General features: G+C 44.6%; 1 protein-coding gene across 1 annotated transcript; it reads left to right on the top strand.

The window, feature by feature from the left end:
- The first annotated feature begins 236 nt into the window (after nt 1-236).
- On the top strand, nt 237-25229 carry traf3 (TNF receptor-associated factor 3). Its single transcript, XM_036542331.1, has 11 exons — nt 237-596; nt 15470-15735; nt 16887-16938; nt 17056-17160; nt 17577-17741; nt 18524-18604; nt 18869-18943; nt 19558-19650; nt 23359-23499; nt 23950-24124; nt 24551-25229. Exons 1-11 carry the CDS (start codon nt 513-515, stop codon nt 25120-25122), a joined length of 1809 nt encoding a protein of 602 aa, XP_036398224.1. The 5' UTR covers nt 237-512; the 3' UTR covers nt 25123-25229.
- The last annotated feature ends 1785 nt before the right edge of the window (nt 25230-27014 follow it).

The raw sequence follows: 27014 nt of genomic DNA, 5'->3' as shown, positions 1-27014 counted from the left end.
TAAAACAAAAGGGGCTGGCGACGGGCGGAACACAACCTTCTTCACTGAGCGGGATTTTATTTTATAACCAACCCCACACCGCCCTAAACTCAATCCACCGAGCAGCAGTTAATTGCTACCGTCTTTAACGCGAAATAACCGGAGACTCGAAACATCCAAGGGTCAAACGCTGTTGTCACACAGGCAAATTTGTATCATCTGTCTGCGAGCTGCACGGGGAGGGCGGGCTCGCGCTGACACAAACTGCATTTTTTCATCATGGGGATTTCCAGAGGAAGTAAGACCAAAGGGGCTTTCCAGCGACTGAGAACCGACATCAACAGCACGGGGATGCGGCGGCGTCTCTAGTGCCAAAATGATTTTTTCGTATATATTTATGCAGTATTTGATCTACGCGCAAATTCTACGATGTCTCCGATAAAACGATTAGCCGTAGTCGTGTCTTTTAGTACACATGCCCGTTGCTAGATGTGCGATCTGACCATTTATCCAGCCTTCGCATGTGAATGTGAATGCCATTTGCCGAAGCTGAGTCTACCAAGATCTCTAAGAAAATCGCTGTTGTTGGATCGAACGACGTTAAGGATCTAATACATGTAAGTATAACGTCCATTTTCTCATTTGACAGCTAGATAACTCGCCAGTTAACTGTTAGGTAATATGCTTAAAAATTATGGGACCTTGCTAGCTCGCCGTCGGTGTGTAAAACTCGGTGAGTCGCCTCGCCAGTTAGTGAGTAGCGTGTGTTATCCTCGCTAGCTAGTTTGTGAACAGGTATCGCAGCCAAATTGGTCGTAGCCCATAGCTAGCTGGTTGGCTATCTGTACATTTTGCATGGTTCTGCTCTTTGATGCTAAACCAGTGATATAAATGTAATTGTTGAACTCAATGCAGTGTGTAAGTAGCTAATGTTAGCTACCGATAACACAACGTTTTAGTAGCCTATGTAGTCTAGCTGTGGGTGAGTATGAGCGCTTTCCCAGCGGTCTCAGAACGAAAACCAGTTGCATTTGCTCGTATCGTATTTCTTGTAACATGCATTCGGGGAAACGTTTGCATTCTCCTATTTTGGCATTGTATTACTAGGAATTAAGGTACAAACACGCAATGCTTGGTGTGGCTAATGTTAGCTAGCTACGTGTTGCACTAGAGTTAAGGTAATTCTCGGTTCAGACCAGCCTATGCACTTGAACAGTATCTGATGATTCAATGAATCCACCTAGTTAATGACACCTAGTTTCATTATTAGCTATCTAGCTGGCCAGACATATCTGTTAATGTGTATCCCAGCGCGTTCCTATGAACGGACTTCACAAAACGTTTGCTTTGATGAGCTGAATTTGGTTTTGAACATTTTGCTAGCTTGCTAGCCACTTTGAAACACTGATCGCGGTGTGCTAGCTAACGTGGCCTTGGCAGCGCATGGAAACAGTTTCTCCCGGATTTTGTGGTTGTAGCGCAGCTGCATACAATGCCAGCCTTAAAGTGGTTCTCAGTCATACCGTGACAGAATGAGAGTCATTTAACCCCTGTGTTCAGTGACCCGTGCTCAGTGTTACAGTGGACAGACAAACTTCCGGTGTTAAGGCCACAGAACCATTTAAAACGTCCAGTGGTATCTGTATTCGTAAAATTTACGAACAAATAAAACGGTGTTTTAACATATCAGCGGCATTGTCATGGAAAATAGTTGAAAATCAGTAAAAAAAAAAAAAAAAAAAGCAAGCATTAAAATGGATGCACGCAAAACTGTACGATTGGAAATGGCCAGCAGACACAGACTACCTATAGCTGACTTTAGCCGGGTGGATGGATACGTGTTTGGTACGTCCACACCAATGCATTATCTCTGTAGACAAAAGAGGTTGGAGGTTGAGAAGTTAAAACTCCACGGAGCACCGCTCTCAGAGCAACTCTTTCCTAGCTATAGCCCTTGGCGCAGCTAGACTGCACACCATATCTCTTCCCTGGTTGTCAAGCTAGATGAAAGCTGTGTTAGCTGTACACGTTAATATGACGTGCTATATTGGTGCATCAAATTGCAGTGAAAGTATGAAAACAAAGATAACAGTCTAAAACGTGTGGTAAAAAAAGATCCAACTGACAAATATAAAAGAATTTGCGTAAAATGGTAAATGCGTTGCGATAACTGAAAAATTGTTTGCGGCGTGGAGGAGACGTGGGTATTTAGGTATGTTTAGGTACATCTAGGTATGTTTTTGTAGAAAACGATATTTGTATTAGTGTACATTTCATTTTTTATTCAGTGTAGATTGAGGCAGTCTCTAAACTAGACGATTGAAAGAACATTGCTACAGTTAAGGCTGAGGAAAGCAAAATCATAGTCTTGATAAGTTCTGCTTTATTTGAGCTACTTGTGTTCACCTTATGCATCATGAAATGTCATAAACACCATCAGAAGTAGTTTTCCTTTTGTCTGAGCCGTTTCACTGTTTGTTTTGTGGGAGATGAAATTGTACAGTGTAATAAAGAGCAGCCTTACGCTGCATCCTGGTTTACCAACAGTGATTCTTTTGGGCAAAGGAATGTTTTTCATGACTTCGATTAGACAAAGTCACATGTCGCTTCAGACAGTGTTCAGTAGTGCGCAGCCTGCAGCGGAATAGGAGACCCATGATACGCGTGATAATCATACAATTAGAGATTGAGGTCTAAGTAAACAGCAGATTAAGTGTTTTCCTTTGCTTATGTAGATACATTTCTGTCCAAATGGTGACTGCTTTAAATTTCATAGAAGCCACTAATAAGAAACAGCGCAGCTGGGTGTGCTTCTGAAACCAGATTATAAGTGAAACATTAGGAAATGGTTGCTCCAGACTGTCAAAGGAAACCTGTCCTTGTTACTGCTTCAGTTTGTTAGATACTCAGTGATTTATTTCTTTACAAAAATGCATTTTTTGGCTTGACACTGCAGCACCACAAAATTCTACTAAACTGGAGTTGGACACCCATAACCACATCAAAGCATCTTAAAATATGTACTTTGAAGGTGCTGTCCATTGGAATCTAAAAAGTAAACACAAAAGAGAGCCTAGAAGTAGTGTCTAAATGACACAGAATGTTTTGGGTGTATCAGTGCGTGTGTGTGTGCATGCATGTATGTATGCGTGCCTGTGTGTTTGTGTGAGCGTGTGTGTGAGAGCGATGGACAGTGTGCTGTTCCTGGTTTGGGTGGCTGTGTGCTGCAACAGGGGGAAGAGCACTGGGATGAGGGTGAGGTGGCCTGTGGAAAAGTCCCTTGAATACCACCACAGAGCAGGAAGTGTGGAACTAGCCCCCCCCCCCCTCCATCGGCAGCAGTTGCAGTGACGGAGGCCTGTGGAGCACAGTTTCTGTGCAGGGAAGCCAGGGTCAGCATCTGTAAGACCCTGCAGTGTAGCTACAAAGTTAAATCTTAGGACTGCAGGCGGTACCTCAGAGGCTGCATTCATGAAGATAAGGCTATTCCTAGGAATATCCTTAAACCACAGAAAAAAGTCTCCTAAAGCGTCATAGAGTGGCCTGATAAATGGGCCAAGAATAGCTTTTAGTAGTAGTATGATATATTTCTGAGTATGGCATTAGTGGTGTTTATTTCATTGTCAAGGAAATTGCATCTTTTGAAGGGCAGTTTTACATATATTACTGTTTATATTGTTAAAGTCCTTGAAATGGATTGAGAATTTTAGATACCAAAGGTTTTTACAATTATTTTTGAAGATTATCAGCAGAACCATAAAATAAACTTGGACACATTGGGTCTTCCATTTTCAACAACTGAATTCAAAGCTTTTAGTTTCATCTTTGAAAATTAATATAACATTGTTGTATGGAAGTGTAGGCTACAGATGTCTGTGAATTTGATAAATGGTGCAAATTAGGAGACTGTTTAGCTAATCTTTGTATATTTTATTTAAGTGTTTATGAAATAGTACAGATGTTTTTGAGTTGTTCACACATTTGTTCCTATTTCTACTGATGAACGTTGTTGAAAGTAATTGATAAATATGTACCTCAAGCAAAGCAAAGGCGACAAGGAGACCTCAGCAGCAAGGCTCCAATAAATCCATACATCCTGAAAGGGCCTCCAATACTCTCACTATGTAATCTACAAGAAATTAAAAATGTTCTTAAAAGTTTCCACACTTAAGTTCTACTTTCAGTGTCTTTGAAATGCGCAGCCAGGTGATGGTAATAAACTGTTTTTTTTAAAAAGGTGGTGCCCATTTCTGCCCATTTGCCTCTAATCACTAACCTGTCTCAGGTATACTGCCTTGGGGTCAGCTGATAGGTTGGGTTAATGCAAGACCAGTCTTGTTATGGTTAACTTGTGGTGACGTCCTCTTAATGTTAACAAGAACCCAGGTGTCCTAGGTACATACTCTTGGTCATATCTGATTTTTAAATAATTGCTGAGCGCTTTGAGGAAAAGTTATAATTACGACAAGTTTCCCAGAATTAAACTGACTGGGTGAGCATATTTATATTAGTTAATAACCATAATAGTGTTTGTGCATGGGTTTTGAACTAGCTTTTGTTTCCACCTGATAATGAATTAGTGCTTTGCTTTCACCATTTTGTTGCTAGGTTTTTAGAAGGTTTTGTCCAATACATTGTCTTTTTGAAGTTCTTAAATGTGAAACTGTGCAATTGAATGAAAACTGGAAATTGGAGCTGTGTTAAGGCATTCAGAACATTTCAGAGGACAGTGAGTTTCATTCAGCTGGTTGTGTGGAGTTCCTATCTGGACAGGACTCATATGGACTATGAACTATGTTATTATTTTAAATGACTTTACAATGAAACATCCTGATTCCTTCCACACAGGGGTTCAAAGTAGACTTTTCATTTGAATTCTGTCATTGTTTTGAGTCGATAGTTGAGGGGAGCATCATATCCAGTGGCCAGCTGTCTCTAATGAATTCCATTTGTAAGAACTGAGCTGAAATCTGGAATATGTGATTTAGTTGAGCTTAATTTATTGTGTTCATATTTTAGTGTCCATAGTTTATTGTGTTCATATTTTAGTGTCCATAGTCATACTGTAAACATTTGGTCGAAATGAGGTGTAGATTCCAAGTTTTAACTTTTTGTTACACCACAACGATTCTAAGTTTTATTTTTGTCAGTTATTTTAGTCTGAAAGCTCGGTTTAGCTACTCCCATTCTAAATTTATTTAAATTACTGAAAGAGCTACAATAAATGTTTTTTAGATGTCTCTTTAGCCAGTTTGTAAGGTAGTTTAACTGTTTGCATTGTTGGTTTTCCTGAGAGATTACTCTAATTTTAAAACTTCCTAAAACTACTCTCATATATCGCTAGTTGTAATGTTTGCATTACATTTTGCATTCATTTTCCCTAACATTTTGTTCACTGCATAAATTAGTCTATCTGTGTAATGAACCAAAACAAGACAACAAAAGAGTGGCACTGGAGTGCATTTGGGGGAGAACTGTGATGAACTGAGATTCTTCAGCTATCAGAGCACCATCATGGGGAAACGGTTTGTATGGATATGGAATCTACTGTATGACCACAGTGTTCTCATCCTCGGTGTATCCGTAGGAGCTATAGCTTCAGGCGTCTCTGGTGCAGTTGTAGTCTGTGGGCTCATGTTTAGTTTTTTAGGGATAGCACTATGATGCCATTGGCAGCAGTGAACTGGATAAGCAAACCGTGGTGAGAAATGTAGCAATGGCAAGCTTGTGGGATGTATCTAGCTAACTTTCTATTAAAATAAACTTTTTTGGTAGTTCATACACTCTGTAGTTATTTCTTAACTTTTTGCCAGCTAAAGAGTGGTGGTGGTTGTGGAACCAGCTCCATAGCTTTCATGTGGACCTTTGTGATCAAGAAGCCCCTTTGGTATTCATTATTCAAAATTAAATGAAGTGTGTGTTTGGTTAAATTGACAATGCTAAATTGCAAATAATAAAAAATGTCGTCTTTTCATTTACTCCAGCACTTGCATCCTTAAACAGAAAGCTGTGCTACTTCTCCACCGCAAGCTTATGATCCATCATTGATTTAAAGGAAATTGCAGGTTGCAGGTTCAGTCTGGTGGCATTAGTACTGTTATACCCCAGGGCAAGGTACTTACCCTTGGACTCTTGAGAAAGCCAGCTGAATAATAAAATATGTGAGTGTTCCTGAATAGCAGTGTTTACCAAGTAGATGAGTTGTGTAGCAGGGTGCTGTTGAGAGTGTTTCTGGCATGGGCACTTGGATGCATCTCTGTTCAGGGGTTAACTGCAGATATAAATGATGCTATACCAGCCACATTAAAGGTAAGGAAGAATACATGACATTCTGTACTCTCTGAATGGGACTGCTTACACAAGTATGTAGAGCTGTGGAGCAGATGTTCCCCACTTTGCTCAGCCCAAGGTTTGATATCACTAGTGTTCAGTGTGCAGAAATTCAGTTCAGCATCACATCTGTTTGCACATGTCAAAGGACAAGTGTCAGTCATTACTACAGTTGTTTGGCAGCAAATTAAAGTACAGATTAATAATATGATTTTCAATGATACTCAACAATAAAGATGCGATAAGAGGCATTTGAGCCCCTGTAATGTGACTTTATTAGTGAGATTTGTTCCATTGTGGCTTTGCATTTATTTTCTTTTGAATGTTTGGATGTTGAAAAGAAATATGCAAGAAATACAGCATTTACACCCTTCTGGTGTAGATGTGCTCTTGCTGTAGGTAGGGTACTGGAGGCCACCAGCGCGTGTGCGTGTGTGTGTGCGCACACATGTCTCTACCAACTGGTGAAGATGGTGTTCAGCACAAAAGTAGGTATACACAGAGCCCAACCATAAAACACATTATTTTTCCAATCCTTTATGTTGTTCCTATGGGGGAGAAAAATAAGCCATGGAAGCCCTGTTCTGGAGAAGCTTCCATTCCCAGCAAGCATCACCTTCACCACAGATCTCTGCAGTTTCACACTGACTGTATTTGCATACTGTAGTGATTAAGTCATCTTCAGTCTTATCACTCTGTCACCATGACAACGGAAACTGCACAGGCTTGACAAAGAATGGTGCTGAATAGTGTTTTCCCTGTCTAAATATGCAGCTTTTACTGTACCTTTAGCAAACCGCTCCAAACTACTCAGCTCCCACAGTCTAAAAAAATGCTGAAAAATGATGGATACAAATTCACAAAAGCACCACCTGTACTATACGTCTGAAAAATAACCGTATTAATAGGAGTGATCAGACTGGAAAGGGTTTGTAGTCTTTTGCTGAGATCTTTGTAATCTGTGAATGGGACCATTAGACTACCTGCATGATCACTGGTGAGTGACTAACGCTTAACTTCTAGAACTTCCAGAGAAGTGATGACACTGAGCTGGCAGAGGGAGCTCTGCCTCGACAGTGCAGGAAGCTGCTGTGTTAGTCTGTGGTGAAATGAAATAATTGCATTTACAATCATGGCAGCTGATAAGACTGCTTTCAGTTTTGTTTCTGGTTGCAGAATCCCCTTTCCCCATTTACTGTTCACACCCTGTTCGGCGACCTTTCACCCCAAGCCTACCTGCTGTACCGCAGCACTGCCGTGCTCTCCGGTGTAAAGGTGTCTGTGCAGTCTGAAACGGGCTTGTTTTGTTCTGGCGCGCACACACACACAAACTCTGAGTGCTTAAGCCTTCCATCTGTCACAGGCTGAAAGCATTTGTATCCTCTGGCTGCGAATATCTGCGCAGTGTTGCAGGCGTCTGCGCAGCCCCGCGCTCCCTGGCTCCCCGCTCTCTCACACACAGCCATGCTGGAGCCCGGCCAGGTGCCGCAGCGGCTTCACCTTACAGCCCTCTGTGGTTTTCCCTTATAGACTGTACTCCTCCTCAGCCTCTTGAGGACAGAAGAACTGAAACCCTCTAATGACCACTACCAGCAGGGCATACATGTGGCACTTTCTTATTGGTCTGGTGCCGGAAGAGTTTCAGTTGGCTTTATAACCAGAGAGTTTCTTAATTATATGGTACACCATGTAATGGTACAATTAAATATTTTAGTTGCCTATTTTATATATATATTCTATATTTTATTTTGTTTGATAATAACCAAGCATGGTAAGCTCTCTGTGATCCAACTCCATTTTTGTAGGTTATCTCATCTCTTGGCGGGGTTTTGTGTAAACGCTCAGCAATGCTGGAAACAAAGTGAAGTCACAGTTCTCATTAGGGCCTGATCTCTGGCATCTAAAATGGGGTCTTTTTGGAAATTCTTGGAAACATTTTGTTAGTATTGCAGAGCCAGTGTTTAATACAGTATTTTTACGTGCGGACAAAGAGCAGTAATAATTGCTTATGGCACAAAGAAGCGGCACCGACTAGAACTGCTCTCTTTCTTCCAGCCTATAGTGACATATAAAACTCTTAAATCCGTGAAACAACGCTCTGCTGCTTAGGGATTAGAATAAGGATGACGGTCACCTGTAGTGTAGAACAGCAGAAATTCAGTGGTGTCTTCCCTTGGTTCTGCAAACCTTGTGGATTTGTGTATCAGACTGCTTTATTAGTTCAGGGACAGTTGATGTTGATGAGAGCACTTTTTTTCATAACATTCTGCTGCTGTGTTACTGTAAAAGATATACACTGTAATATTCCTTAAGTTGTCTGAATTTGAAGTAAAAAAAAAAAAAAATAAATAAAACTCAGCCACACAACCATTGCATTCAGAATAAAATGTTATGATTAAAACAGTTGTTTGAATTGTACTGTTTCTCAGATTCTATTTGGCGGACAATTGCTAGTAATAGTATTAGTAATAAACACTCAAAATGTGCAGTCCATTCAGATTAATTAAATTACATATACAAGTATGTTAAAAATAGGCATAATACTAGATACAGGGATGCAAACTTACTAATTATGCTAGCAAACGAAAACTTTAAGATTAAAAGCACATACTTGTGAATGGAAATAGTAATTTGGATGTAGGTGTTTGGTGATGTGTGTCATGCCAGCAGTACTGTACTGAATTTGTGAATAAGATTAGCATATTTTGCAAGTAAATTGTGTGACATTTGCTCAAAGCGTAATGCTTTGTCGTTCCTCTGAGTGACACAACAAGCAGAGCCTTGGGGTTCACTGTTAGTGCCCATCCATATGGCTGTTATTGAGAGTATTAAACTAAGCATGTAAATGCTTGTGGGGAAATATATTCACAGTACTCTAGGGTTTCTGACAGGAGACTGAGTAACAGGGTATTTGGTTACTTGTTATTTAGGTGAATGGGTTTAAGAGGGGAAGCATTACTTGTTTGGGGTGCAAACCAGGTCCTGCTTGAAATGGTAAGAAACGCTACAGTCCGAACGCTAAAATGAGGCAGAGGGGCGCTGCCCCTGAGCTTATGGTGTTATTAAAGTAGAGGGTAGCAACTCCTAAATGTAGGGTAATGTTAAAGTAGACTCAAGCTACTCTTGAATGTATGGTGCTGTTAAAGTAGAAGGGAGCTTCAGCTGTGTGTATAGCTCTCTCAACATAGTGTTGGGCTGCTTCTGAGCTTATAGTGGCTGCTTATGGTTGTAGTACTATGGCATGGTCCAAGTCAATAGTGACCCATTAATAATGCTGTGGTTTTTATCCTCCCATTTTCAGTCTATCCGTATAGCTATCAGTGCTGTGTTCATTTCTGTGTCGTGCTGTTGGTATATTTGTAAAGTGACGAAGCCATCGGTATGTTTGTAGAGATAAGATGAAGTGACTTAAATAAATTGTTTGAAATACTAAACTTTTTGAGGTGTAAGCAAATACACTTATATTTGAAATATTGATTGTAAAATGAAGTCACTATCTTTCCCTAGCGGTGTGAGTCTCACCACGTGTGAGCGGTGACAGGTTAAGCACCGGAATAAAACTAAATGACACCACATTGCTGTCATATCCCCATAGACTGTGCAGATTATATAAAATAAGCTTTATATTATTACTATAATGTTATAGAGGTTTATTCATTTCATTTATCGTCAGGGACTGGGAGCACATGGCTCCATGTTCTACACCCTGTGTCACATCTGCAGAGTAGCAGTATCAGGAAAATAAAAAATTGTTCAAATATCATCAACCGTCATGAATCATTCCATTTCCTTCTATTACCTACTATAAGTCACACTTCCCTAGCTGTTGGGCCTGTAGCGGCAGGCCAGATTCAAGCTGACATTTCCAAAAGCCAAAATAGCTATTGGGGACAGTCCCTTGCCTCGGTAACATGTGGTTAACAGGCACGTAGCTGAGCACTTGGAGGCCTTCTCCAGTCACTTCAGGTGAGGCTTGCTCGAGTTGCTGTAGGTGAGGCCTGCCCCATTCCAGGTCTTTACCTAAAGGCTGGTGTACTAGCTATAAATTTAAACACACACAGTCCCTCACATTATGCATCTTCACAGAAAATGAGGCTAATGGCTCACAGAAACCTGAATGTGTGTTGTTACCTTCATCTCCCTAGAAATTTAAAGGAAGAGTTTAAATGTGATTTGAAAGGGAAGAAAGTTAATTTTGCTTTTCCCCGAATACCTTCCTCACTTTTGAGTGTGGAATATGGGGAATTCCCACAGGTCTGCATAGTTGTGGAAAATGATTTTATATCTAGTAAAACTGGTCAAATTTGTAACACTGCAGGGAACTAAACAGAGACATGAAAGTGAGGGGAATTTAAAATGGTCACATGCAACAGAAGAAACACAAACATTTTGTATTCACAAGAGAGGGAGCCTATTATTGCAGTATTAGGTGTTTTTAAATATAATATGTAAGTATGTGCTTGTCTGAGCATGTATGTATTACATATATATTATGCAACTTGATCTTCACTGTTTGGTGAGCTAGGGCCTTTAATTTTTTCCCTCCTTTTGGTTTTTTACCCCCTAGCTTACTCCTGTTTTTTTAATTTCCTAATTTGTGCATATAGCCAAATGTCAACATGTAGCTTCCTCCTCCCTTTATTTTATTAGTTAAAACAGTTTAACAGTGTTTCTCTTTAACTCATATTCCACTTGCTGCAGTGCAGTATGGTCCGTAGGCGTGGAAACTGTTTGATTCCATTTTGAATGTCCAGTTCCATTCAAAAAAGGAAATTTTGTTTTCAAATGTCAATTCAGCTATTCTGTGTGTGACTGTGGTGATTGTCTTATGGTGGTAGAAGGGTGTGCTATGCATTGCCATGCTTTCAGGTGAAACTCTTCTTCGCCATTTCCTCTGTCACCCAGAGAAGTGTCTTAGTAATATTAGAGATGTGTGAAGCACCACTATTTAAGTAAAGGGAATGTGGTGGGTTATGAAAATGAGGTGTTTCACATTTATCAAAAATGTCATATTAGAATATTTACTTGTGATCAAAAAGGGTTATCACTCATCAGTTAGACTCTTGCATTCACAAACCATAAGGTGTCAGTTTCGGTGAAATTTATAGTATTATAGTATGAGGGTGGGTAGTTTAATGCATATCATCACTTGAGTAACAAACTGCCATTTCACTGTACAGGCTTAGTTCTTCAAATGTTCTCTGGTGGAATATTTGAAATGTGGAGTTCTTCCCAGTGGTTAATTCTGAGTCTTTTGTCTGTGTCACAGTGTCAGTCTTCCTCACTGTTGTCTTTTTTGGAGTTCATTCCATCTTTTGTGTAATTTACACTGTTGAAATCTCCCTTCTTCCCTGATGTGCTTTCCCAGTAGCACGGCCTGTTTCTTGTGTCCACTTGGCGTGTCCGCTTTGTTGAAATATGTCTGCTTAACTTCCCTGCTTGGTGTTGCCCATAATACTGACTGGCCGTTTCCTGTAAGCTGCTCCTTCCTGTTGGTGCATTTGAGGGGCTGAAAATGAATGGACAATCCCAGTGTTTTCTCTGGGACACTCAGCTGAATTGTAGGTATGGAGAATGAAATTGAAAGTTTCCTGCTTGTTGTTGTTGGAAATTCCCTGTGAGGCAGGTCTTCGTGGAGCTCCTCCCACAAACAGACCTCACGATCTTGCAGCTCCCTGCTTCCCTGCCGTGGCTGACGGTAAAGCCGTGCGGGGGCACAGCAGCAGTGCACTTCCTGCATGTTCCTGTAAACATGGAGATGCTCCTGCCGCTCTCTGGGAGTCACTTTGTTCCCCACATGACTTGCTTTTGATCTGATGTAAAACACACAGAGAGGAGGAGCGAAGGGCTAGAGGCATTATAGCATATGGTCTCCTGTACTCATTGAAAGATTGACTAAAAAAATCCATCTGAAATTGCTCTCAAATTTACGTATAAATTTGTCCTCATATGGTCCCAGGCGTGGCTTCTTCCACTCCCCCAGCTTGTGTGTCCTGACTGCACTGTTCAGGTTTGTGTGCCGTCTGTCCCGGTTTGCCACCCTTTCCTCTTGTTCTGTTGAAGTGTATAGAGGGTAAACTGCCTTGGTTTGTTGTGTTGTTTTTCAACACTCATCCCGTTTTTAAAGTGCCCGGTGTGGGAACGACCTGGCTGCTAGCTGGCTCGGCAGGATTATACATCTGTCCCTGTGTTTTTGTGGGGATGTGCCCCTAAGCTTCAGTGTTTTTCGTCGTTTGTGGTATGTACCTCATTTACAACGTATGATGCCTTCTGGACTCTTGGCTGGAGGAATCTTTCGGACCCAGATGGTGGTTCTCCTAGTAACCCGTGATGCTCGGTTGCTCGGTTGCTGTTCTTCCCCTATTGGAGCTGTGAGGGAAGGGGCTGCTGGGTAGTGTTCAGAGTGGAGTGGAGTGGATTTCCCTGGGACTTTCCTGTCTTGGCTGCTTTAAGGGGACTGAAAGTGGAAGGAGTGGCGCAGTCAGGTTCAAACTACTAGAGGTAGAGGAACTTGCACACGGACTCACACAAAGGCTCCACAGAGGTCAGCATGAGACGCTACGCGCTCTGGCCCTGAACACCGTGTGATCGGTGCTGATTTGGCAGGTGCCTTCTGAAGGCCTCTGGATCAGACTCTGCGCGTTGTCAGCCTCTGTGAAGCAGAAGGACACCGGCCTGCTGAGCAGCTGGGAAACCTGAACGCCGGTAATGCTGCTGCGTCAGGGAGGGAGTTACGCTACTTTTGCATGGGGAGTGCAGGGGACAGGCAAGGTGCGCGACATTGACTGATGCAACATTGGGGTCTACTCTTGTCTTCCTCTCACTCTGTTTTTAACACTTGGTTCCCATATGGTCTGGCTACATGTAGAATATGCGAACATGGCTTTGTGACTCAGAGGAGTTCTCTCTGCCTCAGAGCGGCTTGGGAAGTACAGGAATTGATTCACCGAAAATGTTTTTGTATCTGACTATGCATTTTGAACATTGTATTTTTACTTCAGGTGAATGTAATGTACATTTAATGCGGTTAATGTAACACTAAAAAGCCAAAGAGGAAGCAGATTGTTTTTGCGATGTGTTCTCTACAAGGCTGTGAATCCTGTTTAATGCTGTAAACCAGCCATGGCACAAGCATTGATGCCCCCACTTGTGATGTAAGACTAGTGGAGGTGTTACAAACCAGAAGAAAACTGGGCTTAGACTGGCTGAAGGGAACTCTAAATTGGCTTTACTTTGGCTTAAGTGCGCTGTGTGGATGTCGGCTTGTGTGTAATAAAACAACTGAAATTGGTCAGGTGTGAAGTTACACAGTGGGCGAGGGCGAGTGTCTGTGTATGATGACATTGCTTCATCAGCTTAGCTGGCTATGGTTGTTTGAATCGCACCTAAGATGTTGCGGTCACAACCATATACTTTGACTCAGCAATGTGTCAACAAATGTTCACTACCTTTATAGTTTAGTAAGCTAAGCAATACAGTTAGTCATAACTTGCTAACCAACTCTTGTATGTAATTAATAGCATGTCTGTCAGGCAATTTTTATCTGGGAGACAAAAATTGATTAAATTCGATTAAATTCACTGTTCCATTCACTTTAGGATTCTCATTTCTACAATGAAAAATCTTAGACTTCATACGTTTGGAGTTTGTGAAAAGGTGCTCTTGCATTGAAAGTTGAGTTATTGATCTTGTCTCAGGGGAATATACACCGTCCCTACTCTGCTGTAGGTGACGTGGTGTGGTTCGCTGGGGGCGAACATAGGCAAATGGCCTGGCAATCTCGAGAGAGATGTGTGAAACATCCCCCCTCTTACTGGAACAGCGGTCTCTCCCCCAGCCTTTCAGTGAAGGGGGAAGTTGTCATGTCCTTGCCTCTCTGGTTTCCATGGTAATCCAGTTGTGGTTTTGCTACCCTTTCTTATTGCCATTAAGTCATTGCTCACAGCCACAACCCCGCGGGTTGCCCTCGAATGCACAAGTACAGATTCCCATAAATAAATCACTACTGTTTGCTCTTTCTCGTTACACATATGCATACAAAGAGTGTTTTATGTTTCAGTGCATATGGAGTGTCTGGGGGGGGAGGGGGTGATTGTTAAGGGTGGTCTTATTGCTAGACCCTTCCGTCCTTTCAGAGCTCTCTGTGGGCCCCCTCCCTCTTTGTTGTCTCTTTGGCAGACAGCTCGGTTGCAGCGGTCAGGCATCGCTGGCCGGGTGCACTTTGGCGACACCGAGGCCAAACTCCATTCAGCCCTACGCTGCTTCTGCGCAGCCAGGCCCGTCCAGATCGCTTCTTCCTCTGAGCCGGGGTAAATTTAGCCACGGCGAGCTATTTGCGTGACAGAGGGGTTTCCCTGGCCGGGACTCAAAGTCAGGAGGTGTTGATGCAGCACCTAAAGTGCAGAATGAAAGCAAGTGTCTGGTCCAGAGGGAGGTTCTGAAACTGTGAAAGAGGGCTGACTACAGCTAGCTCCACCCAGTCATATGATATACACACACACACACACACAGGTAAAGTGTTTGCACCATTTAGTACAGTACTGTACTGTTGCACCCAGTCTTACAGGGTGTCGATTTAGAAGAAAAGAGCATTCTGCCTTTCCCTGTGTTTGTGTGAGTATTTGCTGTTTCTGTGCATGAGGTTGCATTGGTTGTCAGTGTGGGTGTTATTAATGTGTGTATGCTAAGTGTTGTTATACGTGTATGATGTCATTAATTGTGATAGTATGCATAAGGTAGTGTAAGTGTTGTTATAGTGTACAGTACCAATCAAATGTTTGGACACACCAACTCATAGAAGGGTTTTTATTTATTTTACTATTTTCCACATTTTAGAGTAGTATAATACAAATGGAATTATGCAGTGACAAAAAAAGTGTTGACTCTAAAATACAAGTTTGATTTGTTTTTTGAAGTAGCCAAAATATTTTTTAATTTTAAAAATTTTTTTGGAAAGAAATTCATACATAGGCATCAACTTCACTATTTATATCTGTCTAAGAAACAAATTTCAAGCATTTAAGCATAAGTCTTTCAGTCAAAATTTCTCTGATTACATGTTTCCCATTACCTTAATCAGGTGTGTGCAGACCTTCGACTGGTACTGTGAGTGTTGCTGTAGTGTGGTGGTGCGGTAATGTGAGTGTGGTGCTTATTATAGGTCATGTCCTCGGGGCGGAATGTGGAGATGCGGGAGGTCCAGATCCCCCTGCAGCAGCGGGCCCCCTCTCTGGCCAACCCCTCCCTGGCCCAGCGGCCCTGGACGGAGCCCGGCTTCCAGCCCGTGCAGGGGGGTTTCCGGGACCGCTTCGTTGTGTCGCCGGAGCCCAAGTACTGCTGCGAGGCCTGCCGTCTGGTGCTGTGCAACCCCAGGCAGACCGAGTGCGGGCACCGCTTCTGCGAGACCTGCATCGCCGACCTACTCAGGTGAGCCGCGCCCGGCGCCCACCGCTCACCTGGGGGGACGTGTCATCTGGTCAGATAGCCATAATCAGCAGGTCGAACACCATGGCAGGGATTCATACCCAGTTCTGGGCACTGTGGACCGCTGTTTATATTGTGCAAAGTTCTGTTAGAAGTCAGTATGTGCAATCACACATTTATTAACTTTTAACTCATAGCTGACATCAATAACTACTGTCAACATACTACACTGCATACTATACTATACTGCCTGAATGATATGATTTATTTGGGAATCTAAACACTGTCATGTCAAATTCACAAAATACAAAACTGCAAGTATTAGGATCGCTTTGCTGTTAGAAGCGGATTTTACAGACTTGCTGCTCAGAGGGTTTCAGGTGCCGAACTGCACGTCATGAAGCACGGCTATACTGTGCCATGCGTAACACCTATCATTCAGATCTGCCGTTGCACTCATGCCATCCATCAATGTAAGGTAACAGTATGTGTTGGTGTGTTTGGCATTTATAATAATAGGCGTTGGTGTATTTAGTATCAGTAATAATAGGTGTTGGTATATGTGGTATCGATAATAATACGTTCTGGGGAACTCCTGAGTGGCTCAGTGACTAAGGCACTGTCTTAAGTGCATGTTGATGCTTGTGGCCCGGGTTTCATACCAGCTGTTGTCATCAGCTTATAATGACCAGGATCCCACAGTGGCAGAACAGATTCACTCTCAGGCACTCTGTGACTCAGCAATTACTTGGATGACTTTCAGTGAAGCTGCACCTGTCCCCCAGGTGGTGCTTACTGCAGTTCGCGGTGCGACTCACAGTGTGAGAAGCAGTAGCTGCTGGGAGTGCGAGCGTATTCAAGAATTACACTCGGTGTGCCCTTGCTCCTGTGCGGGTGCTCGGGGCGTTGTGGTTGGGTGACACTACCATGTGTGATTCTGAATTGAGATAAGAAAGGAGGGGGGGGGGGGCGTGCGTAGAGTGAAAGAATAAATAGTAGCTGTTGGGATGTTTCATATCGGTAATAATAGGTGTGGGTATGTCTGGTGTGTGTGTGTGTGTGTGTGTGTGTGTGTGTGTGTGTGTATATAGAGTAGGCAATGCCTGTGCTGTGGCTGATCTTGTCTTTGGCTCACTCTCTGCTGTTGTTTGCAGTAAACCACACCCGGTATGCCCAGCGGACATGGAGCCGCTGTTTGAGGACAAGGTACCTGAGCCGGCTTTACCGCCCTCCTGTCACCCACTCACACGCAACCAGGTAACTGTGGATACTAGCTTTCTCTCCAACTCCGAGCTGAGGAGATCTGGCTCTGCCTCTTCGCAGATATTCCGGGACGTCTGCTGCAACAGGGAGATCATGGCTCTGAAGGTCTACTGCAGGAGTGAGAAAAATGGCTGCAAGGAGCAGATGAGTCTGCAGCAGGTCATGGTGAGTGTACATGTGTGCGTGCGTGCGTACGTGCGTGCGCCTGTGTGTCCTCAGCAGGAGATGTTGGGGAGCGTTTCATGCTAGTTTTAGTTTTTTCCTGTTGAATATACAAGTCCTTCCCCTATGTCTAAATATGTGTGCAAGCAGTCACGTACATGTGAAGTGTGCGTGGAGACCCGTCTGCAATGGGGGAATGCAGGTGGCTTTCGCAGTGCAGATGAAGCTGTGAGCCCCTCTCCCTGTGTGTGTAAACCCACGTGCATGCAGTAACATACGTGCGCAATGTGTGTGGAGACCACCAAAGTGGAGAGCAAGTGGCTTCCGCCATGCAGGTGAAGCTACGCTCCCTAATGCTTCCGTCACACGATGGCCGCTGCGTGAGCTTGACGGTGGCCTGTCCTCTCCCCTGCCCGCAGGACCACCTGAACGTGTGCCCGTACTTCGAGGTGCCCTGCCCCCTGGGGAAGTGCAAGGAGAGGATGATGAGGAAGGACATGCCGGAGCACCTGAGCTGGAAGTGCAAGCACAGAGAGACGACCTGCGAGTTCTGCAAACACAAGATGGCGCAGACGGAGCTACAGGTGAGCGCTTGCTGCTGTCTGAGGCTGTGAGCGTGGTTAGGGTTCTCATCTCACCAATACAGCGCTACCCTGTACCATTGCTTCTTGTGCTGAATACACTCTCTCAAAGAGTGCCCTGGCCTTTTGATGGGTTTTTTTGTTTACTATAGTTTAACAGTCATTTCATTTGTATGTCTCGTTTTGCTTGAAATGAGTTGTCATTGTAATTGTAATAATGTATTATTGAAGATATTATCTAGAAAAGGTCAGAGGGTCGGGAATAAAGGTTAGGGAAAGGTTCACAGACCAACAGCTTTGACAGCCTGATTTCTGAACGTCCATATGGCCCCCTATGTGACTTCCCAGGCTTTATCGTTCCTAGAGAACCACCTTATATTCTGTTCAGAATCACATGATTCTTACTGCACTGTAGTGTCCGAGTGATATGAAGATGCTCCGCCTTCACGCTCAGTCAGACGGCGTGAATGAAATGGAGCTGCATTCCATTCCAGTCTGACGTAACTCTGGGTTGCCCGTGCCATAGCAAGCCGACTTGTGCAAGAGGGATTGTATTTCATTGTGAGCTATAGCAGGCTCGTGGCTGAGTCATGACCTTAATTAGTCAACACACCTCACCTTCCAGATGATACATAAACTTTCCCTTTTGATGACTGCGTTGCCACGTAGGAATATAAATTATGAAACCTTTCCTGGCTCATTATTGATAGGCATTGTTGGCTGAAGCGTTATACGTCCGAACAGGAGCAGTAACTGAGATACACTTTTAACTTTTTCTCTTCCAGAAACACAAAGAAACCGTCTGTCCAGCATTCCCTGTTGTCTGCCCAAATAACTGCACTTATTCTTCTATTTTAAGGAGTGAGGTGAGCGATTTGCATGGGCATGTCCTTTCAGAATTATCTGGAGATTAACAGAGCAGTTAACGGTCTGGGTGGCACCTACTTGCCAAAGTTTGCGCATTTGTGCTCACATCATACCTCTTATTTTTACTTAATGTTTAAAAAAAAAAAAAGTAACTTGTGATTTAACAGCAGATACTGGTGAATTACGGTGGTCACTGACACAGTGTAGTAAAGAGATGTTTCACATGGAGGCATGAAGCAAATCTGTTCTGCCTCTCATTGCAGCTGCAGAGCCACCAGCATGACTGTCCGAAGGCCCAGGTCACCTGCTCCTTTGTGCGTTACGGATGCTCCTTCAAGGTGATAAAGGAATCACTGCCAGCAGGCGCCAGTGAGACGGGCCTGCAAATAAACTGCCAGACGGCAAGCCCCGCCCCACTCGCCTGTCCTAATCCTGTCACTGTTGGCTTCAAAAAATAAATAAATAAAAAATCCTGCATGTCTCAGCATGTCCCAGTGGGATGAGCAGCCTCAGGGATCCTCAGATGGAGGCAGTGAGATCTGACGGCTGTGTGCTTTGTCTTTAAGCACGCACTGCCTTATTCTTTCCTTTAATTCAACACCACGGATATGATAGCGGAAACTATGCTTATTCAAGATACTCAAAAATAAAGACAAAAGATGTTGTGATGAGACTATATGTAGGCCTCAGTTTTGAAAGCGGTATTAATGTGGCACCTGTCTAGGCTGGTTCATGGCAGACTGTGGGATAAAGAAGTCTTGCCTGCACTTATCTACATTATTCTGCAAATTGTTGAGGTTTATGTGGACTAGTAGTCACTTCATATCTTTGTCATTGACCTTATTTAATAAAGCCTGGTTGGCTGTAATCTGTGGAAGATGGGGTTTAGTAGCAAAGAGTGAGGACTGCAGAGCCTTACCGACCTCTGACCCATGCCTGCCCCCCCCAACAGGGTCTGAACCAGGACATGAAGGAGCACGAGTCCAGCTTCTTGTCCGAGCACCTGAGACTGATGGCAGCAAGGAACACCACTCTGGAGGCCAAGGTAGGCTCTGCCTTTCCAAGCCTCAGCTTCCTGTGTGTGAGGAGCCAGGGCAGACCCTGCACTACACTTAACCAGAGCACTGTGAGAGACTGCTATGAGCAGGTCAACAGTGTCTGTGCGTCTGTGATAGATTATAAATGTGTGCACATGTGTGTGTATTATAAATGTGGGTGTGTATCTGATACATTACTGTGCGTGCGTGCGTGCGTGCGTGCGTGTGTGCGTGAAGGTGTGGAAGTCCCAGCTAAGTTGTTGGTCACACTTCAGTCATATGCCCTGGCTGCAGGAGGAAGTGTGACTGTGCAGGTGTTGATGAGGAATGCTATCTGACTGCACCGTGCCGCTGCGCTGCTGAGGGCGATCTGTGGTAATCCCCTGGCAAACCTGCCGCAGTCCTCAGGCCGCCTGCGCTCACTGAACACAAGAGCTGCAGTGTGTGCCAGCAAACTACAGAGGAATCTAAAAAAAAAAAACTGCCATATTTATTCACTCCATTTATCCTTAAACTTTTGCTATCCTTTGGTAATAAACGGTTCTCAAAAAATCCACAGTTTAGTGTGTTTAACAGCTGATCTACACTGCATTTTTTTTTCTCTGATTTGCACAGTTACCAGATGAAATAATAATCATCGATAGGGTTACAGAGTATATCACACCATCCTGAGGATAAAGGAATTTGTTAGACCAGCATGTAAAACTGATGCAAGTGAAGAGCAGGTTGCAGCAACCACCCATACATCTTCAACAGTAAAAAAAAAAAAAAAAAAAAAAACCCTGTCTCTAATATTTTAGGGAAAGATCTGTATCAACATAACTGAAAGCAAATGAATATTAATGAAGGTGGAGAATCATCCTTTGAATTTGTAGTCAAATAGGTCAATAATATTTTTAAATGTAAAAGCCATTACTGAAGATTTTTCACTGTAAACAGTCAGAATGCAAATGCATTTTAATATCTGAAAGCCACAGCCAAATTGTCCCAGTGAAAATGAAGGGGCTTACCAACATTACCGAAAATCGCAACTCATTTACATTGGCAGGCCGCAGCAGTTTTTTTTTTTTTTTTTCCACTCACCAGTTGTATATAAGGCTTGATCAGTTGGTCAGGATTGCTGAAGTAAAATGAATTCGGTCCTCTCACTCTCACACAGCCAGCACTTAACGCTTAAAACTACCAGTCCCACAATGCACCAGAGTGATGTGGGTGCTAATCGAAGGATGGGCGCCACTCCAACTGATGTCATCCTAGCAGCTCACATAGAGAGCGGTGTGATGAAGAAACCCTGCTGACCTACCCATCCCTATGTCTGGCAGAACAAAGCCAGTTTGATCAGGCAGTGTGGGCAGATGACACAGCTGGGGTTGAAACCAGGGCTGTAGAACTGAGCCTGTTCTCATTATGAACGCCTGCCTGACTCAGCCGCTGGAGAGCCCATCAGCAGGCTTGATTTTCACTAAAACCGCTTGTAATTCATTCATTCATTCAGAGTTGTAGTAGCAACTTTTACATGTCAACGCAGTAATGCTGTGTCTGTGGTAGACTTGTACCTTGTCTGGCCAACTATTGAATCTTGGTCATGCAGCACTAATATTGTGACTCTGTGTATGGCTTTCGCTTGTATTGTACTCTGCCTCACTTGTAAGTCGCTTTGGGTAAAGCGTCTGCTAAATGAACAAACGTCCATGTAAATGTAGAGAGAAGCGCGGGACAGAGTAAGGGATCCAGGATCACAGGGGGCTGCTGCTAACTCTGTCTGCATGAGTGAGTTCAGGACAGAAAGCTAGAATGGGTGATTTGATACTGGAGTTCATTCTTAGAGCCCGAAAGAGGCCTCTGGTGTCTCCTCCTCATTCCGGCCCCATCCTAGTCATAGTGTAGCAGTGTAGGGAATAGAGGCTTGCAACATGGTGTAGCAGTGTGTGGCATGGAGGTGTGTAGCAGCATGTAGCAGTGTAGGGCATAGCGGCATGTAGCAGCATGTAGCAATCTAGGACATAGCAGGGTGTAGCAGTGTAGGACATAGCAGTATGTAGCAGGGTGTAGCAGCGTATAACAGTACAGGACATAGCAGGGTGTAGCAGTATAGGGCATAGTGGCATGTAGCAGCTTGTACCAACATAGCTGGTAGTTGTGTGTAACAGTGCGAGTCTGCACCCCTTATTCCTGTCAGGGTGTGCCCTAGAGACCTATCCGAAACCGCACGCACACACAAGATATTTCTGGAGATATGAAAATGCTCAATAGAAGGGGATTGAGCTCTTTAGCTCTGTACGCAGAGGGAGAAACAGGTGCACAGATCAAAAATCATTTCAGTAAAGCTGCACGCTCACTGTCTATCTTGTGTCCCAGAGACACTAAAGCGAAAATGAAAGGGAAGTGGAGGAGCCCAGGGGAGGCTGATGAATAGTTCAGAAAGTCCCCGGGCTACGGCACAGGGGGATTACAGCACTTCTCCTTTGTGTCAATGGCTCTAATTCAGGCATGTATGTGGAGCGTGGTGTCATAGGGAAGCCACAATGTGCTTTGTCATAGTTTATTGTAACATGCCGCCCTCAATTTCCTGCAGTTCATTAAGGTTGGTTTTACTGGGAAGAGCTCTCAGGGCTCCATGGAGGTTGTTAAAGTTCATTTCCGAGTGCGGGGGCTCCCGGCACGGCCCCCGAGCTGCCTCCCCCAGGCTTCACACCCAGAAACAGGTCCGCAGCTTCCACAGTGCTCCAGCTCACTCATCTGGCCTACTTATTCCTCAGAACTCATTATACGTGCACACAGATTAGAGCTCAGCCACTGGAGGCCAGTTCAGTCTCGCGCACACGTACACACAAAGGAAGGATGTTGGGTAAATGATGTGGTTCGTGGGCCCCGGTTTAATGTCGCCAGACGAACCTTGAGGTTGCTGCTGGCTGTTCATTCACTTCTATTGTTTTTTTTTTTTTTTTTTCTCAGTTGTGGACCTGCCAATTCATTTGTGTTTTCATATCATCCATCCATTAGGCCATTGTACATCGGTACAACACTAACATGAAATGTAACACAAAAATAATTCACATCAAGCAACCTTGTTTATGAGGAATAGTAGGTGTTGTTAACACAGTAACACATCCTAACCTTAATGCCTTAACACCCGTCTGTGTTATCTGTGTAACTGTCTGTGCCGCGCTGTACTATGCTTTGTCTTTTCCCCTCTGAGCCTCGTCTCTCATTTTTGATGGAAGATGTCGCAAAAATGTCCCACTCGCACTGCAGCTCAGCTGAAATGCTTTTGAGGACACAGTCAATCTGAGTACAATTTGGTTTCACAGCATTGTGCATTTACATCAAAGTGACACTGCACCTTCAAGAGTGGACTCCATAAATGTGGGTGTGGGGCCACCTAATAAAGTTTTAGTTCCACTGAGCTTATAAGAGTTTGGTTTGGTATAGTTGTAGTCAGTGTGTAGAGTAAGCCTGGTGTAGTTTTGTTGAGCATGTAGGAGAGTGTAGGCTTTGTGTTCTGTTGTAGTTCTATAGGAGGGGGTAGGCTGGACCCATGGAGCTTTTGTTGTAGCATGCAGGGCTGGAGATGGTGGAACTTGAGTGTGAGCCGGGTGCTGGTTGGGCCGGTTCTCAGATTCTCCAGTTCTGGCAGGTGTGGTCGTTAGTGTTCGTGGCCTCGCTGCAGGTGAGGCGGGTGCATTGTTGACGAGGGGGCCTGTGTTCTCTCACAGGTGGAGGACGTGAAGGGGGAGGTGCAGGAGCGCTACAAGGTCCTGCCGGGCCTCAACGCGCGGCTCATGGAGGTCGAGTCCCGGCAGGAGGAGATGCGGGAGAAGTGCCGGCAGGTGGAGCAGAAGCTGGCGAGTATGCAGGTGAGCTCTGGTCTCCGTCTCCCTCCCCACCACCTCTCTCTCACTCGCTTTCCCTCTTGCTCCATCCTGTTAATGCTTCAGACTGTGAGGGCAACCAGACAACTCTAGTTTCTATAGCAACCACTAGGCAACGGGGCGGCTAGAGGGAGAAGGCAGGTAGCTAAAAGAGGCCACACCTGGAGAGACTATCCACAGGCAGAACGCTTTCAGGACACACGGCCCTGTCCTGCCTTCTGTGGCTCACCAGCCGTTCTGAGGCCGTCCATCATTTGGATTATATTTCAGGCCCAACGTGTTGCACTTGAGGCAATTAAAGTAGTCAACCTTTAGAAAACATCTTGCCATGCAAGTCTCTGTGGATAGGAGGCTCTGCCGTAAAGAGCAGCAGCGAGGCCGGGCTGCTGTGGCAGTGGTGCTCACGTGTCTGTCTGTCCGTGTGTCTGTCTGCAGAAGCTAATGAGCTCGCACTCGGAGAAGCTCCTGGAGGTGGAGTTGGAGCTGCGGGCGCTGCGGGCGGCGCGGGAGGAGGTGGAGGTGCTGCGGGGAGCCGTGGAGAACATCCGCTCCCGCGTGACGGCGCTGGAGGGCGGGCGAGGGACCGTAAACGCCGGCACACACACGCTCGGTAAGACCCCTCTCACAGCCGCAGACGTCTGATACACAATGCTCCGTCCTATAGTGGGCCTTCAACACAGCTCGGTGTGTGAATATCGCACCCTGGCTCTTTGGTCTCTGACAGTTTCTGTGGAATCAGTCACTGTTTATCTGGAATATGGCTTGCTTTAGAGGAAATGCTGACATTACACTTTGGTAGTTCCCCCTTTCCCATAAGTTGTTCATGGGGGAGATTACAGTTTCTGTGTTGCTCATCACTGGATAATGAATGAACTTGTGGATCATTATGGTAAAACAAAATAATTGTTCTTCCTGTAGGTTTTGTACTTACTGCTCATTTTAGATACAGTAGTGTTATAAAAGGTGTTTAGAAAAATGTTATGGATACAATGTGCAGGCGTTTTTGTGACATATCTCTGGATGATGTCATTGACAGGAACCCTGGAGACGCAGCTCTCTCGCCACGACGACATGCTGAGTGTCCACGAGATCCGGCTGGCCGACATGGACCTGCGCTTCCAGGTGCTGGAGACGGCCAGCTTCAACGGCACGCTAATCTGGAAGATCCGGGACTACAAGCGGCGGAAACAGGAGGCCGTGGCCTCCAAGACCCTCTCGCTCTACAGCCAGCCCTTCTACACCGGCTACTTCGGCTACAAGATGTGCGCGCGAGTGTACCTGAACGGCGACGGCATGGGCAAGGGCACGCACCTGTCGCTGTTCTTCGTGGTGATGCGCGGCGAGTACGACGCCCTGCTCACCTGGCCATTCAAGCAGAAGGTGACGCTCATGCTCATGGACCAGGGCCCCGCCCGCAAACACCTGGGCGACGCCTTCAAGCCCGACCCCAACAGCAGCAGCTTCCGGCGGCCCGTGGCGGACATGAACATCGCCTCCGGGTGCCCGCTCTTCGTGGCACAGACCGTGCTGGAGAACGGCACCTACATCAAGGACGACACCATCTTCATCAAGGTGACCGTGGACACCTCGGACCTGCCCGACCCCTGACCCCACCGCCCCCGGCCCCCCCGCGGCCGGCGGCTGTCGGGTGCAGTCGACACGATAGTGGAAACAGAGCTCAGGGTACCTGTGAAGAGAGTGAGTGAGCGCATGAGAGAGAGACAGAGAGAGAGAGAATGAGAGAGAGATTAAAAGAGAAGATGAGATATGAGAGCTGGAGGGAAAGTGAAGGAGAGAATGCAGAGGGGAAAGGAGGGGAAGAAAGTATGCGCTTGAGAAGTGTGAGAGGAAAAGAGACAGATGGAAGTGGAGAAAATGGAGAGACAGATGGAGGCAGACAATGAGAGAGACAGGGAAGGACTGACAGAGGGATCAGATGTAAAGAGACTGAGGAAGAGAGAGGACAGATGGAGAGACAGAACGAGACATACGGAGAAATGAAGGAAGAGAAAAGAGAAGTTCAGCGAGGTGGAGAGAGGGAGCGTGAAAAGGGGGGCGGGAGATAAAGGTTCTACTGGCTCCTCACAAAACCTGCAGGAGTGATGATGGACCAGACGCTGGGCAGAGAGCTTGGCCTGGATGGAAAGCCACAGGGGACTGCGCTCTGAACTGAGGAGCTGTCCTTACCGTAGCAGCTACGCCACTGGGTACGAAGTGCAGAGTGGGACGGCCTACGGTCAGCGCTGTGCTCGGGAAAGGGCCACTGGGAATGGATTGGGAATAAAACTAATATCCCATCTTGCATATGTGTGAGAGAACCCGCAGCGGCGACCCAGTCAGGAGAAGGGATCGCCCAGATCGGAGAAAAGTGGTATTTAAAGAAAAAAAACTGTGCAATATTTAACAAGGGTCCACAGTCTAGGTCTGTATACTGACAACATCCTCCTGTGGAAATTTCCCCAGGAATAAGTGACCCAATAGAGCGAGGGCGGGTCATCCTTCAGTGAGCTGTTGACCTTCGGAATTCTTTTCAGAAGTAGATGTCAGTTTCCTAAACTCTTGATGGAACAAAAATGTTTGTTGTTTTGAGGCTTTTTAAGGGCCTGAAACACACCTGTGTAAGTTATGTAGACGAAACACGTGTGGAGTATTGCGTTTTTTGGTTTCTTTGATGTAATAGTGAATTATGGTCACTGACATTATTTGCAATGTTAACCTACAGGTTCTGCTGTGTTTGTCTACTTGGGGGGGAAAGTGTATATCTGTCATGCTTACATGATTTCTACATTGTGTTTTATACTTTACAGTTGTGACTATCTAATGTTTACGTGACGTTACAAACCGATTGATGCTGTGCATCGCGATTGGCTTTTTTCCAGTTGGAAGTGAGGCCTTCACCACAGAAACACCACATTGACCTCCTGCCAGACAACCTTATTTGCACATTTTTTTGAATGTATAATATGTGATGAATATCTAAAACACAATACAAATTTAATTTTTTGTCATTTGAAAGCTTGTTTATTAAAAATGTATGTAATTATATTATTTGTACTATGAAATGTGTTTGGGTGCGTAGTAGTGTTGTAAGGTTTCTAACTGCTTCAGATACTTTGCCTTTAAAGTGGAGTTGAAATGAATTATAGAAATGAGGGATCAGAGTCACAAGGGTAGTGATGACATTTTTAAATGGTCACACAAAGACCGGAACCTACCAGACCATGGCTACCAAACCAAGTCAAATTGGACACTTTAACTATGTGTCCACACACCATTCACTACCGTTCACCGCAGGTGGTACAAACGGAAGGTCCTCACTCTCTTTCATGTTTGATTCTGTTGGTCACCTTTAAAACAGCCAGCGAATGATTTGCAGATATTGTGTAAATGATAACAGGTTAGTGTTTACAGGCTATCCTGTTTTTAGTGGGTTGAGTTAAAAAGTATTAGACTTCAGCATGTTTCTAGAATATGTCCTACAAAAGGCATTCATTCCAAAT

The sequence above is a fragment of the Megalops cyprinoides genome, chromosome 12, assembly GCF_013368585.1.
Source record: "Megalops cyprinoides isolate fMegCyp1 chromosome 12, fMegCyp1.pri, whole genome shotgun sequence".
In the NCBI taxonomy this organism is placed as follows: domain Eukaryota; kingdom Metazoa; phylum Chordata; class Actinopteri; order Elopiformes; family Megalopidae; genus Megalops; species Megalops cyprinoides.
This window is presented reverse-complemented; position numbering and strand designations above follow the sequence as displayed.